The 24,991-nt window shown below is 34.7% G+C and overlaps 1 protein-coding gene across 1 annotated transcript in view; it reads right to left on the bottom strand.

Moving 5' to 3' along the window:
- Positions 1-24,991, bottom strand: part of TANC2 (tetratricopeptide repeat, ankyrin repeat and coiled-coil containing 2) — a 361,552-nt gene that overhangs the window by 325,137 nt on the left and 11,424 nt on the right. Inside the window, exon 2 of the mRNA XM_060133247.1 lies at positions 3,384-3,477. Within this exon, the coding sequence (XP_059989230.1) occupies positions 3,384-3,450 (67 nt within the window). The 5' untranslated portion in view covers positions 3,451-3,477. The remainder of the gene's footprint in view (positions 1-3,383; positions 3,478-24,991) is intronic.

Genomic DNA, 24,991 nt, shown 5'->3' with positions numbered 1-24,991 from the left:
TTTTTTAAAAGTTACTAGGTAAACTGACAAAATTTGGAGAATAGATGGTAGATTGGATAAAAGTATTATATCAATCTTAAACTGCCTGAGGTTGATAACTGGACTGTGGTATAAAAAAGAATTTCCTTAAGAAATACCCGTTGAAATTTTTAGGAGTAAAGGGGCATGATGTATTTAACCCACCCTCAAGTGATTTAAAAAAGAGTGAGTGAGAGAGAAAGGGTGAAGTAGGGGAGAAATGGAGACACTGTGCATGTGTACTTATAGAGAGAGAATGATGAAACAAGTGCGGTGAAAAGTTCATGAATCTGTGCAAGGGTATATGGAGTTCTTTGTACTACTGCTGCAACCTTTCAGTAAGCTCAAAATTATTTCCAAATTTTGGGAATTCCCTGGAGGTCCAGCGGTTAGCACTCTGTGCTTTCACTGCCAAGGGCCTGGGTTCAATCCCTGTTCGGGGAACAAGGATCCCACAAGCCACACGGCGTAGCCAAAAAAAATTAATTAAAAAAAATTATTTCCAAATTAAAAAAAAATTTAAAAAGCAAATGGAAGTTCTAGAACTGAAATATACAAAAACTAAAATTAAGAACTGAATGTGGTTAAGAACAGATTATATACCAATGGAAAGTGAATCAGTGAACTATAAGATAGATAAAAAGAAAATATCCAGCATAAAGTATATAGAGACAAAAGGATAGAAAGAGAGTGTAAGAGACATAGATGACATGCATGTAGTCTATCAAATGCATAACTGGAGTCCTAGAAAGAAAGGAGAAAGAGAAAAAGGGGAAAAAAATAAAATTTGAAGAGATAATGAGTAATAGCTTTCCAAAACTGATGAAAGTCATCAAGCCACAGATTCAAAAAACCCTACAAACATAAATAAATAGAAGAGAAACAAAGACAGATTAAAAAGAAAACCACTCCTAGGCACATCAATGTAAATGTAGAAAACTAAAAGCAAAAAAGAAAAACATCAGATTGCCTTTAAAGAGGGAGCAATTAGACAGTTGACTTTTCACCAGAAATAATTCAAGAAGCCAGAAGACAATGAACAATATTTCAAAGTGCTGAAAGAAAATAACTGCCAACCTATAATTCCACTCCCAGCAAAAACATCCTACAAAAAATAAAGGCAAAATAAAGACACTTTCAGATAACTAAACACAAAGTAAAATCACCACATCAAGATCCCAACTAAAGGAAATTTTAAAGGGTGTTTTACAAACAAAAAGAAATTTGGTGATCCCATCTAGAAAGTGAAGGAAGCAGGAGGGAACAAATATCAATAAAAATGTCAAATACATGAATAAACCCAAACAACAGTGACTACATAAAACAATAATAATGTCTTGTGGCATTTAAATAAATATAGGAAAAGATTCTAAGGCTCTTCCATTGTCCAGGAAGTGGGTAAAAGTACAAATTGATACCAAACTTTGATTGATGTTTTAATCTTTAAGCTAACCACTGAATGAATTATAAGAGTATATAATCTCCAAGTCAATAAGGAGAGATATGGAATATAAAAAATCTTTTGATCAATCCAAAATAAAGCAATACAGGAGAGAGAAAAAGCACAGAACAGTCAGGACAAGCACAAAACACACAGCAATATGTTATATTTAAACCCAAATATATCACTGGTTGAATTACTATAGACGAACCAACATCTCCCTTAAGAGAAAAACTTGTCTGAATGAATAAAAAAGGAAAATTCAACTATGTGCTATTAACAGTATAAACATATATATATGTTGAAAATAAAAGAATGGAACAAATTATACCTTATAAATACTAATCAAAAGAAAGCTAGTACAGCTATACTAACATTAGACAAAATCAACTTTCAAACAAAAGGCATTATTAAAAATCCAGGGCTTCCCTGGTGGCGCAGTGATTGAGAGTCCGCCTGCCGATGCAGGGAACACGGGTTCGTGCGCCGGTCTGGGAAGATCCCACATGCCACAGAGCAGCTGGGCCCATGAGCCATGGCCGCTGAGCCTGCGTGTCCAGAGCCTATGCTCCGCAATGGGAGAGGCCACAACAGTGAGAGGCCCGCGTACCGCCAAAAAATATATATATATATAGAGGGACATTTTGTTATGGTAAAACAGTTAATTCACCAGGAAGATATAGTAAGTCTAAATTTCAATGCATCTAAAGATATCTTTCAAATACAGACAATTCTACAATCATAGTGTGAGATTTAATCACACCTTTCTCAGTAAATAATTTTAAAAAAATAAGTTAGAATATAAAACGTTTGAGGACTACCATTAACAAAAACTGACCCACACTACACCCAACAACTGCAGAATCCACATTATTTGGTGCATCTAGAACATTAGACTAAATTGATCATATGCTGAGCTGTAAGGGAAATCTCAATAAATATGAAAAGAATAAAATACAGGATAGGTTCTCTGATAAGAGTACAAATAAGGTAAGTTAATAATAAGATAACCAGGAAATCATCAACTGTTTGGAAATTAACAATTATACTTTAAATACCTATGGATCAAGAAGAAATCACAAAGAGAGCTAAAAAACATTTGAAGAGAATGATAATGAACATACTACTTATGAAAACTTGTAAAATACATAAAAATTAGGAAATTGAAAAGATTAAAAGGATATAATAGCAACAAGGACATACTGTATAGCCCAGGGGATTATACCCATTATCTTATAATAACCTATAATGGAATATAACCTGAAAAAATACTGAATCACTATGATGCACACCTGAAACTAACACAATATTGTAAATCAACTATACTTCAATTAAAGAAAAGAATATGATAAATACCAACAACCCATTTGCAGAAAACAAACATTTAGTACATTAATCTTCAACATTTCTCCCAAAAAAGTATCTATACAGTTTTGGTTCGTTTTTACCTTAAAAGCCTAAGAATTACACTCTTGTTATTTTTAAAAAATCTTTATTTTAATGACTAGAAAAATGTTCAACTTATATTTCACTTTCTGTATAACCCTTTGAGGACAGTTTCTATTATTTGTAGTCTCATTCCCCAAAGAGTATCTAGGACTGAAATAATTTTACATGTTAATTCAAAAGTAAATTTAGGTCTAGAAAGTCTTTAATACATAGTTCACAGAAGCATTATACCCTCATATATCAGAAATAAATATTTTTCTTTCATTAACTCTTCCTTTACCTGACTATTCCTGATGAGTGTTCATCAAGTGTTCCTCTTAATAAAGAGTCTGACAGCCTATAGGAATGTACACTTTTTTCTAAATTAAATAAGCTATTTAATAAATATATAAAGTGTTGTAGCACTAATTCAGATCCCTAAGAAAACTTTCTTTTCTAAAACATCACACAGAATAAATGTAGCAGAGTCACTCACCACTTGATCTATTCTTACGACTTGATTTCCCTCCAGTAAGAAGCATCTTGAGACTATTCCGAAACATGGTTGTGCTATTCTAGTATTCACAAAACTGTAAAAGAAAATGTGGGAAAACGTTAGAAAACTTGGTTTTCTATTCAAAATACTATTAAGAATTAATTTTAAATGTGCTATAAGGAATTAACTACTCTGTTTAAATATATAGTACAGAAATTTTAACTACATGAGAGAAACATTTATTTAAATAATTTAATTTAATTAAACATTTATGTTGTTTCTTAAAAATATACTATAATACTTTGAGTACCCTAAGAGACAAAGGTAGACATCACTGAGGGTACACAGAAATAGAAAACAATTAGGTTGCTATAAATACAGTTCACCAAGCTCTCCATTTCTTGGACAATTGTCCCATATGCTCAATACACACACCCAAAGTTTAAGAGTTCAGAACTTAAGAACGGATGCCTATTTCCCATTGGTCAAGCCAGAATTCCATCTCATGAGACTACTAATATACATGAGTACATCAGTATACAAATATACTACTAACCTCTTTATGTCCCGCTCCTATCAAAGGAAAATCCTGCTGACTGTGCTTTGGATTATGTCCTCTCTCACCTCAAGAACTTTTATCTAAAAGTCATCTTCCTTTTCTCTCTCACGCAGCTTTAATTTTTTTCTCTCTACTGAATCATTCCAGTCATAACATAAACATGCTAGTACGTCCTAACCAAAAACAAATAAGTAAGCCCCTCTCTGTACTCCCACAAGGACCAATTACTGCTCCTATATCCTTGCTATGCACAGCAAAATTTCCCAAGTGTCAGTACTCGGCACCTGCAGCAGATTGAACAGAGCAAATGTGAATTAGAACAGAGGTTAACAGAAAATCTCCAAACCAAAGCACAGAGAAATTAAAGGTTGAAAACTACAGAAGAGTATGAGAGGCATATGGAATCCTTTGAAAGGTTCTAACATACATATCATTGAAATCCCAGAAAAAAAGAAAGAAAAAATAAGAAAGAAACGTTATATGAAGTGACAACAATCAAGAATTTCCTAACACTGATGAGACATAAAGCCACATCTTTAAGCAGCTAGGGAAAAAATAAACACACTGAAAGAAGCAACAATCAACAGACTGAGGGATAACTTTGAATAGAAATGCTGAATGGCACAAGACAAGGGAATGACTGCTTAAAATTTTTGAAAGAAAAGAGGTGCTAATCAAGAAATCTATTCACAGTTTTAAATGTTTTGAAAAATGAAAATGAAATAAAGGTGATTTCAGAACAAAAACAAGGAATTTATCAGTAAAAGAAATACTAAAAGGGAGTTCTTCCAACAAAGGAAAATAATACTAGAAAAAAACATAGAAATGCAAAAAGGAAGAGCCATAGAAAAGTAAGTATATTGGCAAATATGAATGAACTATAATTGTAAAAAAATATAACATTACTAATTTAAGTTTAAAATATATAGAGATTTTAAATGCATAACGACAATGACAGAAAAGTGAGGAGTGGGGTAAATGAAGTTAAAGTGTCCAAGATATCTGTCTACATTGTGCAGGAAGTGGCAGAAGTAATAATTTACACTAGACTGCAACAACTCAAAATTCATGTAGTAATTTCTAGGATAGCCATTAAAAGCTAACTGAGGTGAGAAAAAGAATGATTAAACTATCTGACTGAACCAAAGAAGGTAAGAAGTGAGAGAAAAAGCACAGTACCTGTGGATAAAATATAAAATAAATAGTATGTTGGTAGCTTTAAACTTAAATTATATCTGTTATTATGTTAAATACTCTACTAAAAGACTATTTATGGACACAGAAAGATTAAATATAAAATGATGAGAAAAGATATACCACAAAAAAATCAATTAAAAAGAAGCTAGCATAGCTATGCCAATATCAAAGTAGACAAGGCAAGATATTTCTTAATAATTAAAAAGTCATACCAACAAGAAGATACCCTAATTCTAAACCTCAATGGACCCAACAACAAAGCTTAAAAATATACAAAGCAAAAATATCCAAGACTAATAGATGATACAGACAAATCCATAATCACGTGGGAGACCAACACACATTTGTCAATAGCTACAAGATCAAGCAGACAAAAAATTCACTTAAGATATATTGACAGACGATTTGAACTACATAATTAACCAACTAGACTTACAAAGTATACGTATAGTACGCTCTTCCAAATAAAAAGAGAATACACAAACTATACACAAAACATATACCAAAATGGACCATATGCTGGGTTATAAAGCAAGTCTCAATAAATTTCAAAGCACTGAACTCTTTAGGAGTATATTCTCTGACTACAATGCAAATTATTACAAGTGAATAATTTTTAGAAATTGAGAAAATCCCCTACTGCTTGAAAATTAAGTGATGCACTTCTAAATAACCCATGAGTCAAAAAACGTAAATAAATCACAATGGAAATTTTAAAAAATTTGCAATGAATGATAATGAAAAAATGACTTAGGGAAACATATGGGATGTAACTAAAGCAATGCTTATAAATAAATGTATACCTTAAATGCAGTATTAGAACAGAAGGGTCAAAATCAATAGCTAAACTTCTATCTCAAGAAGTTCAAAAACAAACAGCAAACCAAATCCAAAGAAAGTAAATGGAAAGAAACAGTAAAGAGTAAAAATGAGTGAAGCAGAAAACAAATCCAAAATGGATAAAATCAACAAAGTCAAACACTGGATTTCTGAAAAGCAGCAAAATTGAAAAACCTAGTAGCAGGGCTGATCAAGAAAAACAGATGGAAATTACCAATATCAGGAATGAAATAGGGGACATCATTTCAGATACTAAAGCCTTTTTCTAAATAGGAAGATATACGAACGACTTTACACCAAATTTAACATTTTACATGAAACAAATTCTTTGAAAAATACAACTTAATGAAACACAAAGTTGAGCAGAAAATCTCAACTAGCTCTATCTCTATTAAAGAAACTGAATTTATCAAAACTTTTCCCACAAAGAAAAGTACCGGGCCAGACTATTTCACTGGTGAAGTCTGGCAAACATTTAAGAGTAACACCAATCTTATAAAAATTCTTTAAGAAAATAAAAATAATACTTCCCAACACATTTTAAGAGGGCAACATGATCTTAATCACAAAATCTAACTGATTATAAGAAAAGACAATTACAGATTACATACCTCATGAACATCGACTCAAAAATCCTTAACGAAAGACACTGAAAACTACAAAAGGTTGCTTTAAAAAGAATTAAAGAAGACCTAAATAAGTAGAGACAGAGGCACACCTCGGAGATATTGTGGGTTTGGTTCCAGACCACTGCAAAAAAGTAAATACTACAATAAAGTGAGTCACACGAATTTTTTGGTTTCCCAGTGCATATGAAAGTTATATTTACTCTATACTGTAGTCTATTAAGTATGCAATATCATTATGTCTGAGAAAACAATGCATTATATATACCTTAATTTTAAAATACTTTAATGCTAACCATCACCCAAGCCTTCAGCAAGTTATAGTGATAACATCAAAGATCACTGATCACATACAGAAAATAAACTAGTGGTTACCAAAGGGGACAGGCAAGTTAGGGGTATGGGACTAAGACATACAAACTACTGTGCATAAAATAGATAAGCAACAAGGATATATTGTATAGCACAGGGAATTACAGCCATTTCTTGTAGTAACTTTTAATGGAGTACAATCTGTAAAAATATTGAATCACTATGCTGTATATCTGAAACCAATATAATATTGTATAAATCATACCTCAATTTTAAAAAAGATCATTGATCACAGATCACCATAACAAATATAATAAAAAATGAAAATGTCTGAAATATTGCAAGAACTACCAAATTGTGTCAGAGACATGAAGTGAACAAATACTGTTGGAAAAATGGTGCCAATAGACTTGCTCAACTCAGGGTTGCCACAAACCTTCAATATGTAAAAAACACAATATCTGCAAGGCACAGTAAAGTGAAGCATAGTAAAACAAGGTATGCCTATATACTATGTTCACAGATCGGAAGGTTCAATATCGTTAAACTGTCAATTCTCCCTATATTGCTCTAAAGAAACAATACAATCTCAACCAAATTCCAGCAGGCATTTTTTTTGTGTGTAAATTGAGAAGCTGATTCTAAAATGCATATGGTACTGCAAAGAGCCTAGAACATCCAAAGCAATCTTGGAAACTACCAAAAAAAGCTAAAGCACTTATAAGACCTGAAATCAAGACTTAACTCTATAAAGCTCCAGTAACTGTGACAGTACAGTACTGTCATAAGATTCATCAAATAGATCAATGGAACAGAACAGCTAGTGTAGAAAAAGACCTATACTTAATACCGTCATTTGTTTTCAACAAAGTCATTAACGGGTAAAGGAAAGTCTTTTCAACAAATGGTGGTGGAACAAATATATATCCATTTCTTAAAACTTAACCTTGATCTGTGTCTCACACTATACATGAAAATTAATTCAAAGTAAATCAAACATCAAACATCACATAAATGCTAAAATCATAAAGCTTTCAGAAGAAAACACAGGAGAATATCTTTATTATTTAGAGCAGGCAAAGGATTCTTAGACACAGCAAGTAATAACCATAAAAATTCATTAAAATGTAAAAAAACATCTGCTCATCAAAAATAATATTAAGTAAGTGAATAGACAAATCACAAACTGGGAGAAATTATGCACAAAACATATACCTAACACAAATAAACATCCAAGATATATAAAAAACACCTACAACTCGATAATAAAGAGACAATTCAATTTTTAAATGGGTAAAAGATTTGAATAGACACTTTAAAAAAAAAGATATATCTTCTTTTTTAACACACATATAAAAGGAGCTCAACATTCTGTCATTGGGTAAATACAAATTACAACGAGCTACCTCTATATTCCCACCAGAAGAGCTAATTTTTTAAAGCCTGACAATATCAAATATTGACCGGGATGGAGAGCAACTGAAATTCTTAATACATTGTTTTAGGAGTATAATGATACAATTGCTTTGGAGAGTTTATTATAAAACTAAGCATATACCTAACATATGACTCCACCCCTTACATATTTACCCAGGAGAAATGAAAACATATGTACTTAAAAAGACTAGTACAACAGTTTTCATAGCAGCTTTATTCATAACAGCCAAAAACTAGCACAGGTGCCCATCAACAGGAAGATGGATAAACTGTGGGATATTCTTACAGTGGAATACTACTCAGCAATAAAAAGGTATGAACTATTAATATGTTCAATAACATAGATAAATCTCAAAATATAGTATGTTGAGTAAAAGAAACTTACATTAAAAATGTATGCAGTTGGGCTTCCCTGGTGGCGCAATGGTTGAGAATCTGCCTGCTAATGCAGGGGACACGGGTTCGAGCCCTGGTCTAGGAGGATCCCACATGCCGCGGAGCAACTAAGCCCGTGAGCCACGACTACTGAGCCTGCGCGTCTTGAGCCTGTGCTCTGCAACAACGGAGGCCGCAATAGTGAGAGGCCCGTGCGCACCGCGATGAAGAGTGGCTCCCACTTGCCACAACTAGAGAAAGCCCTCGCACAGAAACGAAGACCCAACACAGCAAAAATAAATTAATTAATAAAATGTATGCATTAATATATGGTAAGAAAAAAATCAGAATAATTGTTGTCTCTTAGGAATAGATATGAGAATTAACTGAGAAAAGGCATGAGTAAATTTTCCAGTATGATGGTAATATTCCGTATCTTGAGGGAGCTTGGGATACACATATGCATACATTTGTCAAAACTCAGCCAATGTTCACACCAGATTTATGCATCACATTGCATATAAATTTTACTTCAGAAGAAAAAAGTAAGAAAATATTCAACTTTACTTAATGATATTCATGCTTAAATATTTAGAGGAAAGCATACTGACATATCCAATTACTTTGAAATGCATTAAAAAAATAAGACAAAATGATGGATGGATAGAGGGAAGTGAAGGCACACATGTAATAAAGCAATTATAGCAAAATGCTAACACAAGATTCTAAGTAGTAGATATACATGTGTTAAATGTAAAATTATGTTAAATATCTATATGTTTGAATTTTTTTATATGAGGTAAAAACACACTGCCACAAAAGAAACTCTAGGCCCAGATGATTTCAACAATTTAAGGAAGAAATAATATCAATCTTACACAAATTTTTCCAGACCGCAGAAGAATAGGAAGCATTTCCAAACATGTTTTCTAAAGACAGCATAAGCTTGATAACAAAAGTCAACAAGGTTGTTACAGGAAAGAAATGTTACAGACCTCTCTTTTGCCATAAGTACAAAAATTCTAAACAAAATACTGGCAAAATCAAATCTACCAATATATAGATCAGGACCAAGTGGTGGTTTAATTCAGAAATGAAAAATGATTTAACACATGAAAATCAATATAATTTACCATGTAACAAAAGAAATAAATCATATTATCAATAGATGAAACAAAACCAATTGATAAAATTCAACATTCATTCATTATTTTTTAAAAAACTTACACAAACAAGAAATAAAAGAGAAGCTCTTTAATATCATAAAGTGTATCTTTTAAAAAGCCTATAGAGGAACTCCCTGGTGACGCAGTGGTTAAGAATCTGCCTGCCAATGCAGGGAACGCGGGTTCGATTCCTGGTCTGGGAAGACCCCGCATGCCACAGAGCAGCTAAGCACGTGCACCACAACTACTGAGCCTGCGCTCTAGACCCGGTGAGCCCCAACTACTGAGCCCACGAGCCCAACTACTGAAGCCTGCGCACCTACAGCACATGCTCCACAACAAAAGAAGCCACCGCACTGCAACAGAGAGCAGGCCCCGCTCGCTGCAACCAGAGAAAGCCCGTGCGCAGCAATGAAGACACAACGCAGCCAAAAATAAATATATTAAAAAAAATAAAAAGCCTATAGCAAACATCATACTAAATGGTGAATGACTGCAAACATTCCCCGAGACTGAAGAATGTGACCACCTATTATCACTACTTGCACTTAACATGGCCGTGAAGGTCTTAGCCAGTACAAATAGCTAAGAACATGAAATAGAAAGCATAAAGAATGAGAACAAAAATGCCACTTTCACAAACAGTATGATTACTTACTTAGAAAACCTAAAAGAATTTATAAACCATTAGAATTAATAAGTGAATTTAGCAAGGTCATTAGATACAGTGTAAAACAACATTTAAGGTGAACATCAAAAAATAACTTATTTTGGGCTTCCCTGGTGGAGCAGTGGTTGAGAGTCCGCCTGCCGATGCAGGGGACATGGGTTCGTGCCCCGGTCTGGGAAGATCCCACATGCCGCGGAGCGGCTGGGCCCGTGAGCCATGGCCGCTGAGCCTGCGCGTCCGGAGCCTGTGCTCCGCAACGGGAGAGGCCACAGCAGTGAGAGGCCCGCGTATCACAAAAATAAATAAATAAACTTATTCTTTTTCCAGTGAAGATAAATATGGTGATGAACCCTAAAAATATTTCAAGCATTTACGAAATATTCCTTTTATATATGCACTTGAGAGCCATTTTTAGGGTTTCTGCCCCCTAATCTTACTTTAAGAGACTATCTGAGAAGTAAAAGTTCCAAGCTTGATAAGTACTTACTTCACTAATATTTGAAAGACTTAAAAAATTTGTTTTATATGTAGGGATATATAAAAAATATACTTCATGCTTTAAAACATACCGTGAAATTTAAATAGCAAACTTTAGAATTCTTAAATTTATATTTTCTTAGAAGAGAATGAACAACTATTTTCTTATATATCAGATTCTCTGCGTGTGTACAAGTGAGAAAAATACATATTATGTAAAATATTATACACATATGATTTCATTTAGTCCTCATCAAAACCTCCTTAAGACAGGTAGTATTTGCTTCATTTTAAAGAAAAGGAAGCTGAATTAAAGAAAAGCAAAATAGCATGTCCACAGTTATACAGCTAATAAATGCTTAAGGTCATATTTGAACCCATGCTCTTTGTCCTCCTCAGTGTCTCTTCTTAAATAAGAAACGCTTAATAAATCTATTTAAAAGAGCTGAAACGATGAAATTTCTAAATCTAGCGATCCAAACTAAAACTCCCAGAAGCAGTATTCCATTTGGTTCTTGTTTTTAGAATACGTTTATTTACCTTTTTGTGGCACTACCACATACTTATTTTACCTTACTCTAGTAAATTTTTTTTTAAAGTACTGCTACAGGTTGGCATTAGTCTTTGCAAATGCATCAAGAAAAATTATGACAAAACTCATTTGGGGGTGGGGGGAGTAAAGATATCCTGCTTTAGTGGACACTATGATGTCCCACCCAGATCCTCATTACAGGATCAGTGCATCCGTCCCTCCAGGTGTTACTATTGGCTGAGAGCTGCTCCCCCTTTACCAGACAACTGCTCTAGACTGACTAGAGCCACCAATGACTCATTAGTGCAGGAGTACAAAAGACCAGCTCCTTTTAATTCAAGGAGGGCAACTCTGTGGAATGATTTATGCTCCAAAGCCCTCACCCATCTCTTTCTATTCTTTATTTTTCTTCAAATACTGATCTCTAAATGATGTATTATATACCTGTTTTTTTTTACTGTCAGTTCCCCCACTAGAATATAAGCTTCACAAGGGTATGAAAGCTGCTTATTTAACTCACTGCTGCAAGCCCATAACGGAGAATAATGCCTGGTAAACAGCAGGTACCAAATAAATATTTACTAAATTAATCAATTAATTTCTTTAGTTTGTATATCACTGTCCAAATCGAATCTCTTGTAGAGAAATCTGATCTTACTCTTTATCCTCGATGCCTAGCTCATAGGAGGTTCTCAACACTTCTTAAATTAGTAAATAAATCAATGAATAATTGAGCAAAGACTTGATTAATCAGAGTATTAACTTGGTAAAGAGGTAAACAGATATAATATAAGTAAGCTTCAACAGACAAAAACAGGTTATGAACTAACTAGAATAATGAAGACTAAAATGATTGTGCGTCAGAGAAGGGTACAGAAATTTTAGTCAAGTTCAAATTTTTATCTGAGGAAAAATCAAGAAAATTCTAGACATACTTCAAACTTCTGCCTAACTCAGACCTTACTGCTATATATGTATAGTTCTTCAAAGTTTCAAAAGGAAAAAAAGTATAGGCACAGATTTTTATTAGAAGAAAAATGAATTATTGCTTAAAATTTACTAAAACTAGGAGTAAAAAAGAATAAAAATTTTATATCTAAAAATAAGCCAAGATAACATTCTACAGTTAATTTAAGTAAAAATGATGACGGGTGAAATAAATTAATTATAATGATAATCACTTTTTGAAGTATAGAGGGGTTTTTTTGGTCTTTGGTAGTCCTAAAACATTTTATTAAAATTGACTAAAATGTATAAAGAATGAAATGAAACATAAAATACTTATTTAAGGCTAATTATCCATCTCATTGCTACATTTTGATAAAATGACTTTCTTATTCAAGTTAACCCACCACTAGAAAATTTATTGTAATAAAATATTAATACAGAAACTCTACAAACCTGAAGCTAAGTGGAAAATGACAGTTTGATCTAATTGGATTTATGACAGTAATATATGGCTAAATTTCACCCTACTTTTCCAAGTTTCAGATCCAAATTTTTTTAAATGTTAACTCTCTAGGAAAAATAATCTAAAGTCCTGGCAAGTGAATCTCTGGCAGGAGAATAATGAACAACATTCACAGACCCCCAATCATTTCTAATTGTCTTGTACTTAACTGATTCAAACCTTACGTTACCTACATGACCCCGAAGCTTCTATGTTTGTGACACACGGCTTAAACCTCAGGAAAAGTATTGACTATTCTGGCCCTAATGGTCCACCAAGGCTGGAAATTCAATGTCCTATCTCAATACCTTCTTGCACTATTTTATTAGTGGATAATCAGTTTTCATTTTCAATGTTCATCCCTCCTGCACATAGAAAGCCCTTTTCTTATCCTGTTATTCAAAAAAGGAGCACAATATCCCCTTCATTTAAATATTTATGTAATAATAATGTAATCAAATTAACTCTTAAGCACTTCTGCACCATTCAGGCTAAATAATCGCAGGATTCCCTTTAACTTTTCCATATCAGACATTTTGCGTTCTGTTAGCCAGCTTCAAAAAAAAATAATCTGTGCTCCTAAATTGTCTTCCATTATCAGTGGTTTGGTATCATTTTTATTCTTATTTCTGGTTTTGTGGTAGATTGATTTATTCTTACTTTTTTTTGTTTTCTCATTCTAGAAACAAGTTGCTTGACATTGGAACTACACCTAGTAGATAAATTATACTATTAACATGCTGTTAAAGTTCTATAGGATCTGAAGAAAATGTTTTCAACAGTAAGAAAATAAAAAACAAGGAAAAGTAATAAACTAAGATATTGTCTGTAGAATTTTAATTACAAAAACAAAAATACATACTGATCCAAATGATGAATTATCACCTTTCCCTATCCAGAAAACCAACAAAATCTCCTTCTAGAATTCTCTCCACAATATTTGGATACTGCCTTTATCAGAGTCCCCTTGAAAACAAATCTGTTGGTATAACTGAAAAGTAAACTATAGATCTTTAAAGTAGATGCCACTCATTTTTGAGCATTACCCTTCCCTTCAGAGAAAGTTTTGCAAGGGGAAAAAACACACACACATACCCATGGCTTACTAAACATTTCAAAGAAAAATTTTAAACATTACAGGGAAAGATGCAGTGCTTAATGATGCAGATATGATGGAAATGTTGGAAAATATGATAATATCATTTTATAATACATGGTTTTAATGGAAGATGCTAAGCACTTAAGTACATATCCTTGATTTTAAAATATCTAAAAGATAGCATATTCCTCATACAGAAAACCTTAAAGAAAACATGGCACAAGAATGTAATTAATGACTATAAAGTTGTTTAGTGTTTATTTAGTATATGTTTATCTCACTAGACTGTAAAAGCGAGGTTACCACTGAAAACCTTGCACCAGACACAGAAGATGGTACATAAAAGGCATTTAGTGAGTATTTGTTAAAGGCATGAGGGGGGTTCCAAAAAATGGACTCACAAATAATTTAAGAGAGAAATAGAGAAGAAAAGAAGATCTCAAAAAAGTATGCACATAACTGTAACAGAAGAAGTAAATAACCAATGACAAATGCAATAATGTGAACCATGAGAATATTAGTTAAAAAATAAATCCAGGGCTTCCCTGGTGGTGCAGTGGTTGAGAGTCCTCCTGCCGATGCAGGGGACACGGGTTCGTGCCCTGGTCCGGGAGAATCCCACATGCCGCGGAGCGGCTGGGCCCGTGAGCCATGGCCGCTGAGTCTGAGCGTCTGGAGCCTGTGCTCCGCAATGGGAGAGGCCACAACAGTGAGAGGCCCGCGTACCGCAAAAAAAAATAATAATAAAAAAAAATAAATCCAGCAGCATAAACTGGGGCTTTTGAAAAAAGGTTAAAACTCTACATTAAAAAAAAAAAAGGATAAACAATGATAGGACAAAATCAATACAAGAATGAAGAATCATCTGTCCACTATCTGGAAATTGCATGTTTTTCCATCTGTGAAAGGCATGTTGAATGACCAGTATATTATCAAGAATGGCTTTCCATTGGATGTTGACTGAGGTAAATTGCTAGATGTGTCAGATACATTCCATTAAATAACTCCGGAAGTACCTACAATTAATCAAAGATAAGGGACAGTGACAATATAAAGACGGAAGGACTAAGGGAAAATCCAGAGTATCCAGTATAATATACAATAATCATAAAATGTCTGCTCATACTTTAACTTTTTTGAACAAGTTATATCCAGAGAAGTCTTTGGACTGAACAAAATTAGCTGAGCTCTGTCCACAGATAAACAATGGTAATTTCTCTGAGAAATTCTGAACTGCACTGAATAGCATCAAATCATGCAATCTCATTCAAGATTTGAGGGCACAGGAAGGAATGTAGGGCAATTAATTTCTCAAGTAAGGGGAGAAATTGATGATGGGCTCCATCTTACTCTCAATCATCTCACTGTAATGTCCACACAAGGATGCTCACTCTAGCAGTGTATGAAAAATAAAGGAAGACATGGGTATGTATAGCAGCTTTATTTATAAGTGCCCAAACTTGGAAGCAACCAAGATGTCCTTGAGCAGGTGAGTAGATAAATAAACTGTGGTATCCAGATTATGGAATATTATTCAGCACTAAAAAGAGATGAGCTATCAAGCCATGAAAAACCATGGAGGAAACTTAAATGCATATTAAGTGAAAGAAACCAATCTGAAAAGACTGTAAGATTCCAACTATGTGACATTCTACAAAAGGCAAAACTATGAATACTAAAAAGATTAGTGGCTGCTAAGGGTTGGGGGGAGTGATGATTAGGCAGAGCAGAGGATGTTTAGGGCAGCAAAAATATTCTGTATGATATTACAATTGTAGATATATGTCATTATACGTTTGTCAAAACCCACAGAATGTATACCACCAAGAGTGAACCCTAATGTAAACTATGGACTTTGGGTGATAATGATGTGTCAATGTAGGTTCGTCAATTTTAACAGATGTACCACTGAAATGTGGGATGCTGACTGTGGGGAAGGTTGTGTATCTGTGGGGACAGGGGGTACATAAGAACTCTGTACTTTCTACTTAACTTTGCTGTGAATCTAAAACTGCTCTAAAATATAAAGCTTCTTAATTTTTTTAAAAAAGAATGAAAGAAGGCACAGAATGAGGGAGGCAGAGAGGAAGAGAGGACCCATTAATACGGAAATGATTAAATTTTGGCATAGGAAATACTATGAACTATGGAACACTGTGTATGGTTTAAACAGTATGCAGCACATCTCTTCTAAGATTAAAAATTCTCCAAGCTTTATCCTTAAGTGAAAAAAAGCAAGTAACAGAGCAGTGTGTGCAGTACAGTCTTATAATTTTAAAAACTATGAGTTTGTTGACCTGTACTAGATACACATATGTACTTAAAACTGTGGAGTAAAACTTGTGAGAGAAGATACACAAAACTTCTCAGTGGTTTCCGTAAGAGATGAATACAATGTTGAAAGGAAGATAAATGTGAATTTTTAATTAAATGTATTTGTATTAATGTTAAAAAATAATAGGGCTTCCCTGGTGGTGCAGTGGTTGAGAGTCCGCCTGCCGATGCAGGGGACGTGGGTTCATGCCCTGGTCCAGGAAGATCCCACATGCCGCGGAGTGGCTGGGCCCGTGAGCCATGGCTGCTGAGCCTTTGCGTCTGGAGCCTGTGCTCCGCAACGGGAGAGACCACAACAGTGAGAGGCCCGCGTACCACAAAAAAAAAAAATAATAATAATAATAATAATAAATAAAAATCAGTTGACCCATAGTACATTCACGATCTCTGTCTAGTTCCAAAACATTTTCATCATCTCAAAAGTATTTATTCATTATTGATGTCAGTATAAATTTTTAAATTATTAAGTTGACATAAATTTTCTTTGACTCCCCCAAAAAGCAGATAAGATCTCACAGGGTGAAGGATGAGAGAGCACTCTAGAAAACCTTTGCCTTTCAAGTTGGCTGCCTCCTCAGTTATCCCACCAACCTACATTGTTTCAATGCATACCCAGTGACATATATACCCCCAAAATTAAAAATCATTTTTTTAAGTTTAAAAGTTTAGATCCTTCTTAATATACCCATTTTCTAACAAAAAAATGTAAAGTTACATTAGAGAACTGTTTTGTTACCAGTTCAGTAAAAGGTCAAATGAAAAGAGTATTTACAGAACTGTCACTACCACTCCCTGCATCATTTGCTTTCCCTTGGTTTCTCCAAACCATATAATGAACCAGTCCAGCATGCCTGTGAAGTTAAAATTAAACTATTTTAGAGGCAAAGTCCAGGCACTAAGCATTCTTATAAATAACATCAAGAAACAACCAAAACATATACACACACAGCAGAAACTTTATTTTAATAACATACATTAGCTAAAATTCTTTACAAATTATATTCTTGGGCTTAGGAATACTTCTCTACTTCTAAAACACGTAAAATACAGATGGCAAAGCTACCTCTAATCTTTTTCTAGTAGTAACCTAGAAATAAATTTTTTAAATAAAGTGTCTTTTGATCTACTATTTATTCAATCTTTATTATGAACGAGCTAAGATAAGGCCTTGAACAGATACTGGAGGAAATTTTTAAAAGGTTAATAACAGTTCCTGCCTAAAAGGAGCATCCAGGCAGGTAATGAGAATTAAGGAAAAGTGAACCCACGCACAATTCAAGAGAGAAGGTGCTAAAGGTATCACAAGAGAAATACAAAATGTAATGGGAATTTACAAGAGGGAGAGATTACTTACAGGATTAAGTAAACAAACATTTCTTAAGTCTCTGCTATGTGCCTAGCACCATGCTGGATACTAGGATAGCAACACTGTCCTGCCCTCAAGAAACGTAGAGCCAATAGGTGAACAAGAAACCTTATAAATGGCTTATTATAAAATTCAGTGACAGAGGTATTCACAAAATGCCTGGTAGTACAAAAAACTTCACATGCCTATCTACCCACCTTTAGGTACTGTGTGAAAATAATCCTAATGAATTAAAACTATTCTGCTGGTTTACTGACATAATTTTTTAGGGGTTAAAAAATACTTAAAGAAAAAAGTGTAAGTAACATCCTCTCATCATATCCCCTATCTTAAAAATACAATCACAAAAATCATTATCTTTATAAGCATGGTTTTTAGACCTAAGGATGGTTTCTAGGGCAGTTTATAGACACTAATTGTCAAACAAAGTTAAACATTCTTATTAGTGTCAAAACACTAATAGGACTTTTAAGAACAAGAATCCATCTATACCAATACATTAATTTATTTTAATTCCCAACAGATATCCAGAGATAAAGCTTCAGTTGACATAAAGCATTAATAATTAAAATAATAATGTATTGTTATAGGTACAGAGAGAACCCCCCCAAAATTAAGTATAGGATAAAGATAAAATGTCAGACTAAGGCAAGAGCAAAAGAGGAAGAGGTTCAGTAGATGCTGGGTCAAATGGCTGGCCATTAAAGGAAAAAAAGGGGGTAGGAGGGATTGATGGATTCCTACTTTTACCCATATACAAAAATAAATTCTAGACATAATTAAAATGTAGCTACAAAATATTTAACTATAAAAATAATAGACTTGCATAATAAGAAAACCCATCCTACAATTCTACGCACAATTATGCAATAAAAACCAGAGCACTTATGGGAAAAAAACAAACACAATTTTACACATACCAAATGGCTAAGTAATAAATACCACAATAAATATGGTACTTTACCTTGAGAAACACCTGAGATTTGCTTGTGGAAGTGAATGTCAGAGGGTTGCAACTTGTGAGTTATAAAGTGACAGAAGGAGGGTTATCAGATACCAAGTATAAAGTTGTAACACCAAATGTGGATGGGTATAACTCAACACACAAGGTAAACTGAGGTAGTTGGTAAATGTCTATCAATCACATTAGAATTCACATTCTCAAAACAAGCAGTATAGCAGAACTGACTAAATAAGTGCTTCTGTTCACCAAATACAAAAAGGAAGGAAGGAAGGAAGGCAGGGAGGAAAGAAGGAAGGAAGAAAGAAAATACTCAAATATCAATTTTTAGGGTGTTGAGGATGGGAAACAATTTACTGTTTCCTAATGAACATCCTTAGCAAGCAGTGACTCAGACACTGCAATAACCTAAACCAAAAACCTGTCAATAAACTCATAATTTGTAAGCTATTAATACAATAGCGTCATTATCATTAAGGAGATCAAAATAAGTTACCCACAAGAACACTAACGTTTGTTGACCAAAACAGTTAATGCCAGGGATGACAATAATGATGACTAGCTGTAGTAAGAAATTAACTACTTTTATCAGGTATCTGTCTTCCAAGGCAAGTTTTTCCATGATTTCATCATGAAATATGGACATAGTTAAATCAACTGATCAAATCATCTTCAAAATTCCAAAAATGCTATATACACCTTTACTTGGCTTCAACCCTATTTCCAGCTGTCTGTTTTGAACATTTATGGATAATGCCAGTACCAGCCTCTGGTTTCTGAAACTGACAGACATAGGAAGCAGAAGATACCAGAAGGGAGGCCAAGTTTGATGAGAAGAAGGCTCAGAAGAAGATGCAGAGCAGATTGCTTAATTTTCCCAGAATTTTCACCAAGTCAGAACCAGTAATAGAAATCAAGTTTCCCAATATCTGTCCTGGAATCCTCATACAAAACAAACAAGAGACATAATTATAATAGTGTAATTGTAAGAATTGGGGTTTGGGGGACAGTCCCCATCACCAGTTACTAGTTTTGTGCGCAAGAGCAAACTAATTAGCTTTTCAAAGCCTCAGCCTCCCATCTGTAAATTGAGGCTAATAACAGAAAAGTACCTTTCCAATCACTTGTGAAAATTAAGGGAACTAAAGCAAGTAAAGCACTTAGCACAGTCTGGCACCTACTAAGCGATCAATAAACATTAAAGTGTTCAATGAAAATCAGTATTAATTGAGGATATAAACCATCATCAATTTTTCCCAAATCTTCTGATCATCACTTCTAAACCCCTTAATTCTTTTTTTTTTTACATCTTTATTGGCGTATAATTTCTTTACAATGGTGTGTTAGTTTCTGCTTTATAACAAAGTGAATCAGTTATATGTATACATATGTTCCCATCTCTCTTCCCTCTTGTGTCTCCCTCCCACCCTCCCTCCCTATCCCACCCCTCTAGGTGGTCACAAAGCACCGAGCTGATCTCTCTGTGCTATGCGGCTCCTTCCCACTAGCTATCTATTTTACATTTGGTAGTGTATATATGTCCATGCCACTCTCTCGCTTTGTCACAGCTTACCCTTCCCCCTACCCATATCCTCAAGTCCATTCTCTAGTAGGTCTGTGTCTTTATTCCTGTTTTACCCCTAGGTTCTTCATGACATTTTTTTTTCTTAAATTCCATATATATGTGTTAGCATACGGTATTTGTCTTTCTCTTTCTGACTTACTTCACTCTGTATGACAGACTCTAGGTCCATCCACCTCATTACCAATTTCGTTTCTTTTTATGGCTGAGTAATATTCCATTGTATATATGTGCCACATCTTCTTTATCCATTCATCCGATGATGGACACTTAGTAAACCCCTTAATTCCTGATTTATAATATGCCTCTTACACTGGCTGCCTATTTCTTCTTTTTAAAAATGTCACCTTCGGGCTTCCCTGGTGGCACAGTGGTTGAGAGTCCACCTGCCGATGCAGGGGACATGGGCTCGTGCCCTGGTCTGGGAAGATCCCACATGCTGCAGAGCGGCTGGGCCCGTGAGCCATGGCCGCTGAGCCTGCGCGTCCGGAGCCTGTGCTCCGCAACGGGAGAAGCCCCAACAGTGAGAGGCCCGTGTACCACAAAAAAAAAAAAAAAAGTCACCTTCCCAGACTAGACTTTTGCACAAGTAAAATAATTTTTCTTAGTTTCTCTGAAATAAAGTTCAAGGGAAAGTTTACAGAGAAACCACGACTCCTTTTCTCCATCCTGAAGGAAGTAGACAATTAACCTTGCTTCCTTCTGTCTCTATGCTCGGTTCCTGGGCACGCTGAAGAACTGGAGCTGGCACTGGTTTTGTCTTCTGAAAGGAACTGCAGAGCTGCGCCTGTGTGCTGCAAATGTAAATCTGGGGTATCCAAATCATACTGAGAATCACCTTATTATATTTGCCCTAATTATGTAGCCCAAATTACATACCATTAAAATAAATTTCCCTTATTTTCCTCCAAACTCCTGATTTGACTATTTGGGGCTACAACCCAAAGAAGTTGTTACTATGCCTTAATACAAAATCTCACTGTACATCAACTGCATTTAAACTTCAAAAATTATTCTTACACCTGAACACCACTGCTGTTCTCAACATACAATCAGAAAAAAACCTCATTATAGTATGAGAAAAGCTTAAATGTTAGTATAATATGAGGAAAGCTGAAGAAAATCTACAAAAAAGTAATTAGAGCAAGAAAGTAGGTCCCATCTAAGACATCCTGAGACCAAAGTAATCTGATTTCCCAGATAGTTGTCCCTTATCTTGCAAGAAAAATTACTGCTCTCGCCAAGCAAAAATACCACAGGTGAATCAAAAAGATTGTGTTTAGTAAAGATTTACTATATTGACTATAAAAACCATGGAGAATATCAATCTTCCTAACATGCTTTTTTAATCGTGTTACTTCTCTTGTTTCTACATTTTAGTCTCCTGTCCCTACCGCACCCCTCAAAAAAACCTCACTTTCCCTCCACTGTATTTACTCCCTACTAAAGGTCGATGACGACCTTCATCGTCATCACATCAGCAGATAATAATTATTGAAATGCTTACTATATGCCAGAAACTGGGCTAAGCACTTTAGGTGCATTAATTTAACCCCAAAATCCTATGAAATGAGTCTTTTACAGGATGAGAAAACTGAGGCTTCCATGGGTCAAATAACTTGCCACAAATCATACACCTAGCAACTAAAACAAGTCAGAATGTGATCTCAAATCTGTCAAACTCCAAAACCTGTGCTTGTAATCACTTCCTCCCTATATACTATGAGAAAATGTTTTAAAATTTTTTTAGTATGTAGCTCATTGTCTGGCATGTAAAATTCAATAAATATCTTCTGAAAGGATATGTTTAGTTTAATTATTCTGACATTCAAAGTTTCCCACTGGGAGACAGAAGGAAATTCCCACTATTCCTTAAGACAAACCTTCTTCCCCAACCAAATTATAATCACTGGGGTCCACGGGATTTGAATCCTGGCAGTGGGGAAGGGAGGAGGAGAAGAGAACTTAGGCTTTTCTCCCAGTGTAAATAATAATTTCTCCTTGTTGTAATATCCCCACCTATACATATCTTATTATAAGCTCTTTGACATGTTTATATAAGTAAGGTACACAAACACATTTTAATAAGTAGTTACTACAAAGAAGAAAAAATGCAGCCCAAACAGGTATATGAAGTACCAGCATTTGCAAATTAAAAGGATATAAAACAAAATGGGGACTACTCCTAGGAATCTATCTAACAGAAATTAAAACATATATCCACACTCAAAGCTTGTACCTGAATGTTTATAGCAGCACTATTCATAATAAACAAAAACCAGAAACAATCCAAATGTCCATTATTTGGTGAATGGATAAACAAAACGCAGTATGTCTATATAATAGTATAATATTCAGCAATAAAAATCAAGTACTGATACATGCGCAACACGGATTAACCTCAAAAACATTACGCTAACTGAAAAGACAGAAGCAAAAGACTGCACAGTATAAAACAAAACTACATATTGCATGATTCCATTTATATGAATGCCCAAAGGCCAATTTATAGAAACAGAAAGCAGATCTTTCTGTTGCCTAGGGATGGGGCTGGGAATGGAGACTGAATGCAAATGGGCTCAAGAGAATTTTGGGGGGTGATGGAAATACTGTAAAACTGGATTGTGGTGATGACAGCACAACTCTATAAATTTACCAGTAATCACTGAATTATGCTGTTACAATAGCTGAATTTTGTTAAATGTAAATAATACCTCAATAAAGCTGTAAAAAAGAGTTGGATAAGGTGAACAAAGACAACTGTTTTTGTGGAGTCTGGTATAAATGAGATAAGAAATGGGGCGGTAGCTGGAAGGAGAAGTAAGGTTAAGAGAGAGTTCCTTTAAGATGAAAGAATTATCAATACAATGTTTTTATTCTGTTGACAGCAATCCAGAAAAGGAGAGATAGAGAAGAATTACAGGAAGAATGTCCTTGAGAAGGCAAGAAGGGGTGAGCTCTAATGGACAATTGGTGGGAATGGCCTTCAAGAGAAGAAAAGACAATTAATTCACAATAACACTGGTATGCAGGTGGTAAGAAGATTATTTGTTTTCTTAGTAAAATAGAAAGCAAAGTCACAAGCTGAAAGAGAGAAATGTGGAAAATTTGGGTGCAGGGGAAGGATAGGCTCATCTAAGTGAATAGGAGTATGGAAGAACTAGAATAATACAGTAGGACAGCTTGGCAGCACTAAGCAAGGAATTTAAAGTCATTTGGTACTGGCCAAGAATTTAAAGTCAACACAGTTGTTCTGTTCCAGCCACATTCAGCTACAAGTATACAGGTGTAACGTAAGTAGACTTAGTTTTAACCAGGCAATAACAACCAAGGAAAAAAGGTCAAATCAAGGGGGTTGAGGTAGAGGCAGGAGAGCAATTGTAATGATGGACTACAGGAATTCAGCTCGTTTAAAAAAAAAAAAAGTGAGGACATGAATGTATTGAAGAACAGCTGAAAAGGTGGTAAATTAAAAGGTCCCTGTGAGATCAAGGAATTAAGGTTGTTGGGTACTAGAAGAAATAAGCCTGAAAAAATGTAGGTGGTAATTGGAGAGTAAAATGCCAGAAATTGATATTATAGAAACTTGTAGTTTTGGGGTAATAACAAGTTCTAGGGCAGTGTCTCTCAATCCTGGCTGCACATTAAAGTCACCCTGGAAAACTGTTAAAAATATTATCCCAGGCCACACCTCAGACCAGGCAAAACAGACTCTCTGGGAGTAAGTTCTAGGCATCTGTAGTTTGTCAAAGCTCTCCAGTTAATGCAGATGCACTGAGAGTTTAAAAACATCTGCACAGGACATGCCATAGAAGTGAATGGCTGAGTGGAGGAGAGGAAGTCAAGAGACCAGAATATCAGAAGGATCATGTGCGTGAATACTGAAATCGTCAATAATTACAGCTGCAGTAGTAGGAAACTAGCAGTGAGTCCAGAAGAAGTCTAGAAGCAAATATGAAAAAGCAAAGAGAATACTTAACCCACCTCACCAGGAGGAACCACCACTTAAGAACTCTCCAGGAGGAGTAAGTGCCCTCAGCGGAGAGGCTAAGTTTCAGTCAGAGCAAGAAGGTAGTAATGTTTAGAGAAGAGGTTAAAGATAAAAGGGAGTTTTGCAGATGACTGACAATGAGACCCAGAAGGCACAGAGAAGCATTTCACAATCATAAAGGGATGAAAATTGAGATCAGGCAAGAGAGATGAAGGAAAGAGAAGGTCCAGATGAAACTACTGGAGGAGAATAAAGCCAGGAAATCTCGGAAAGCAAGCTGCCATATTTTTTAACACTACACAAAAACAACAGAAGAAAAAGCTCAGTGAAAGAAGCAGCTTTCCTGAACCCAGCCACATTCTAAAAGATTCATTTAACTAAGTTCAAGGAAAACTGAGTCACAGAAACGTATCAAGGTCAATCCCATATAAAGTTGTTACAAGAAAAGAGAGAACATGACGTGGAATAACATCCCTGCAGACAATGAAAGTATGCCAGAAAGACATGCCCACATAACAGATCAAAATTAAAACATGCTATTTCAGAATGAGCTAAAAGACCTTAAGAAAATGATATAACATGAAAGAATAACAAATATAAGAACTATAAAAACTCATAACTCAGGTAAGAATTA

Source organism: Lagenorhynchus albirostris, chromosome 20 (genome assembly GCF_949774975.1).
Source record: "Lagenorhynchus albirostris chromosome 20, mLagAlb1.1, whole genome shotgun sequence".
NCBI classification, from domain to species: domain Eukaryota; kingdom Metazoa; phylum Chordata; class Mammalia; order Artiodactyla; family Delphinidae; genus Lagenorhynchus; species Lagenorhynchus albirostris.
This window is presented reverse-complemented; position numbering and strand designations above follow the sequence as displayed.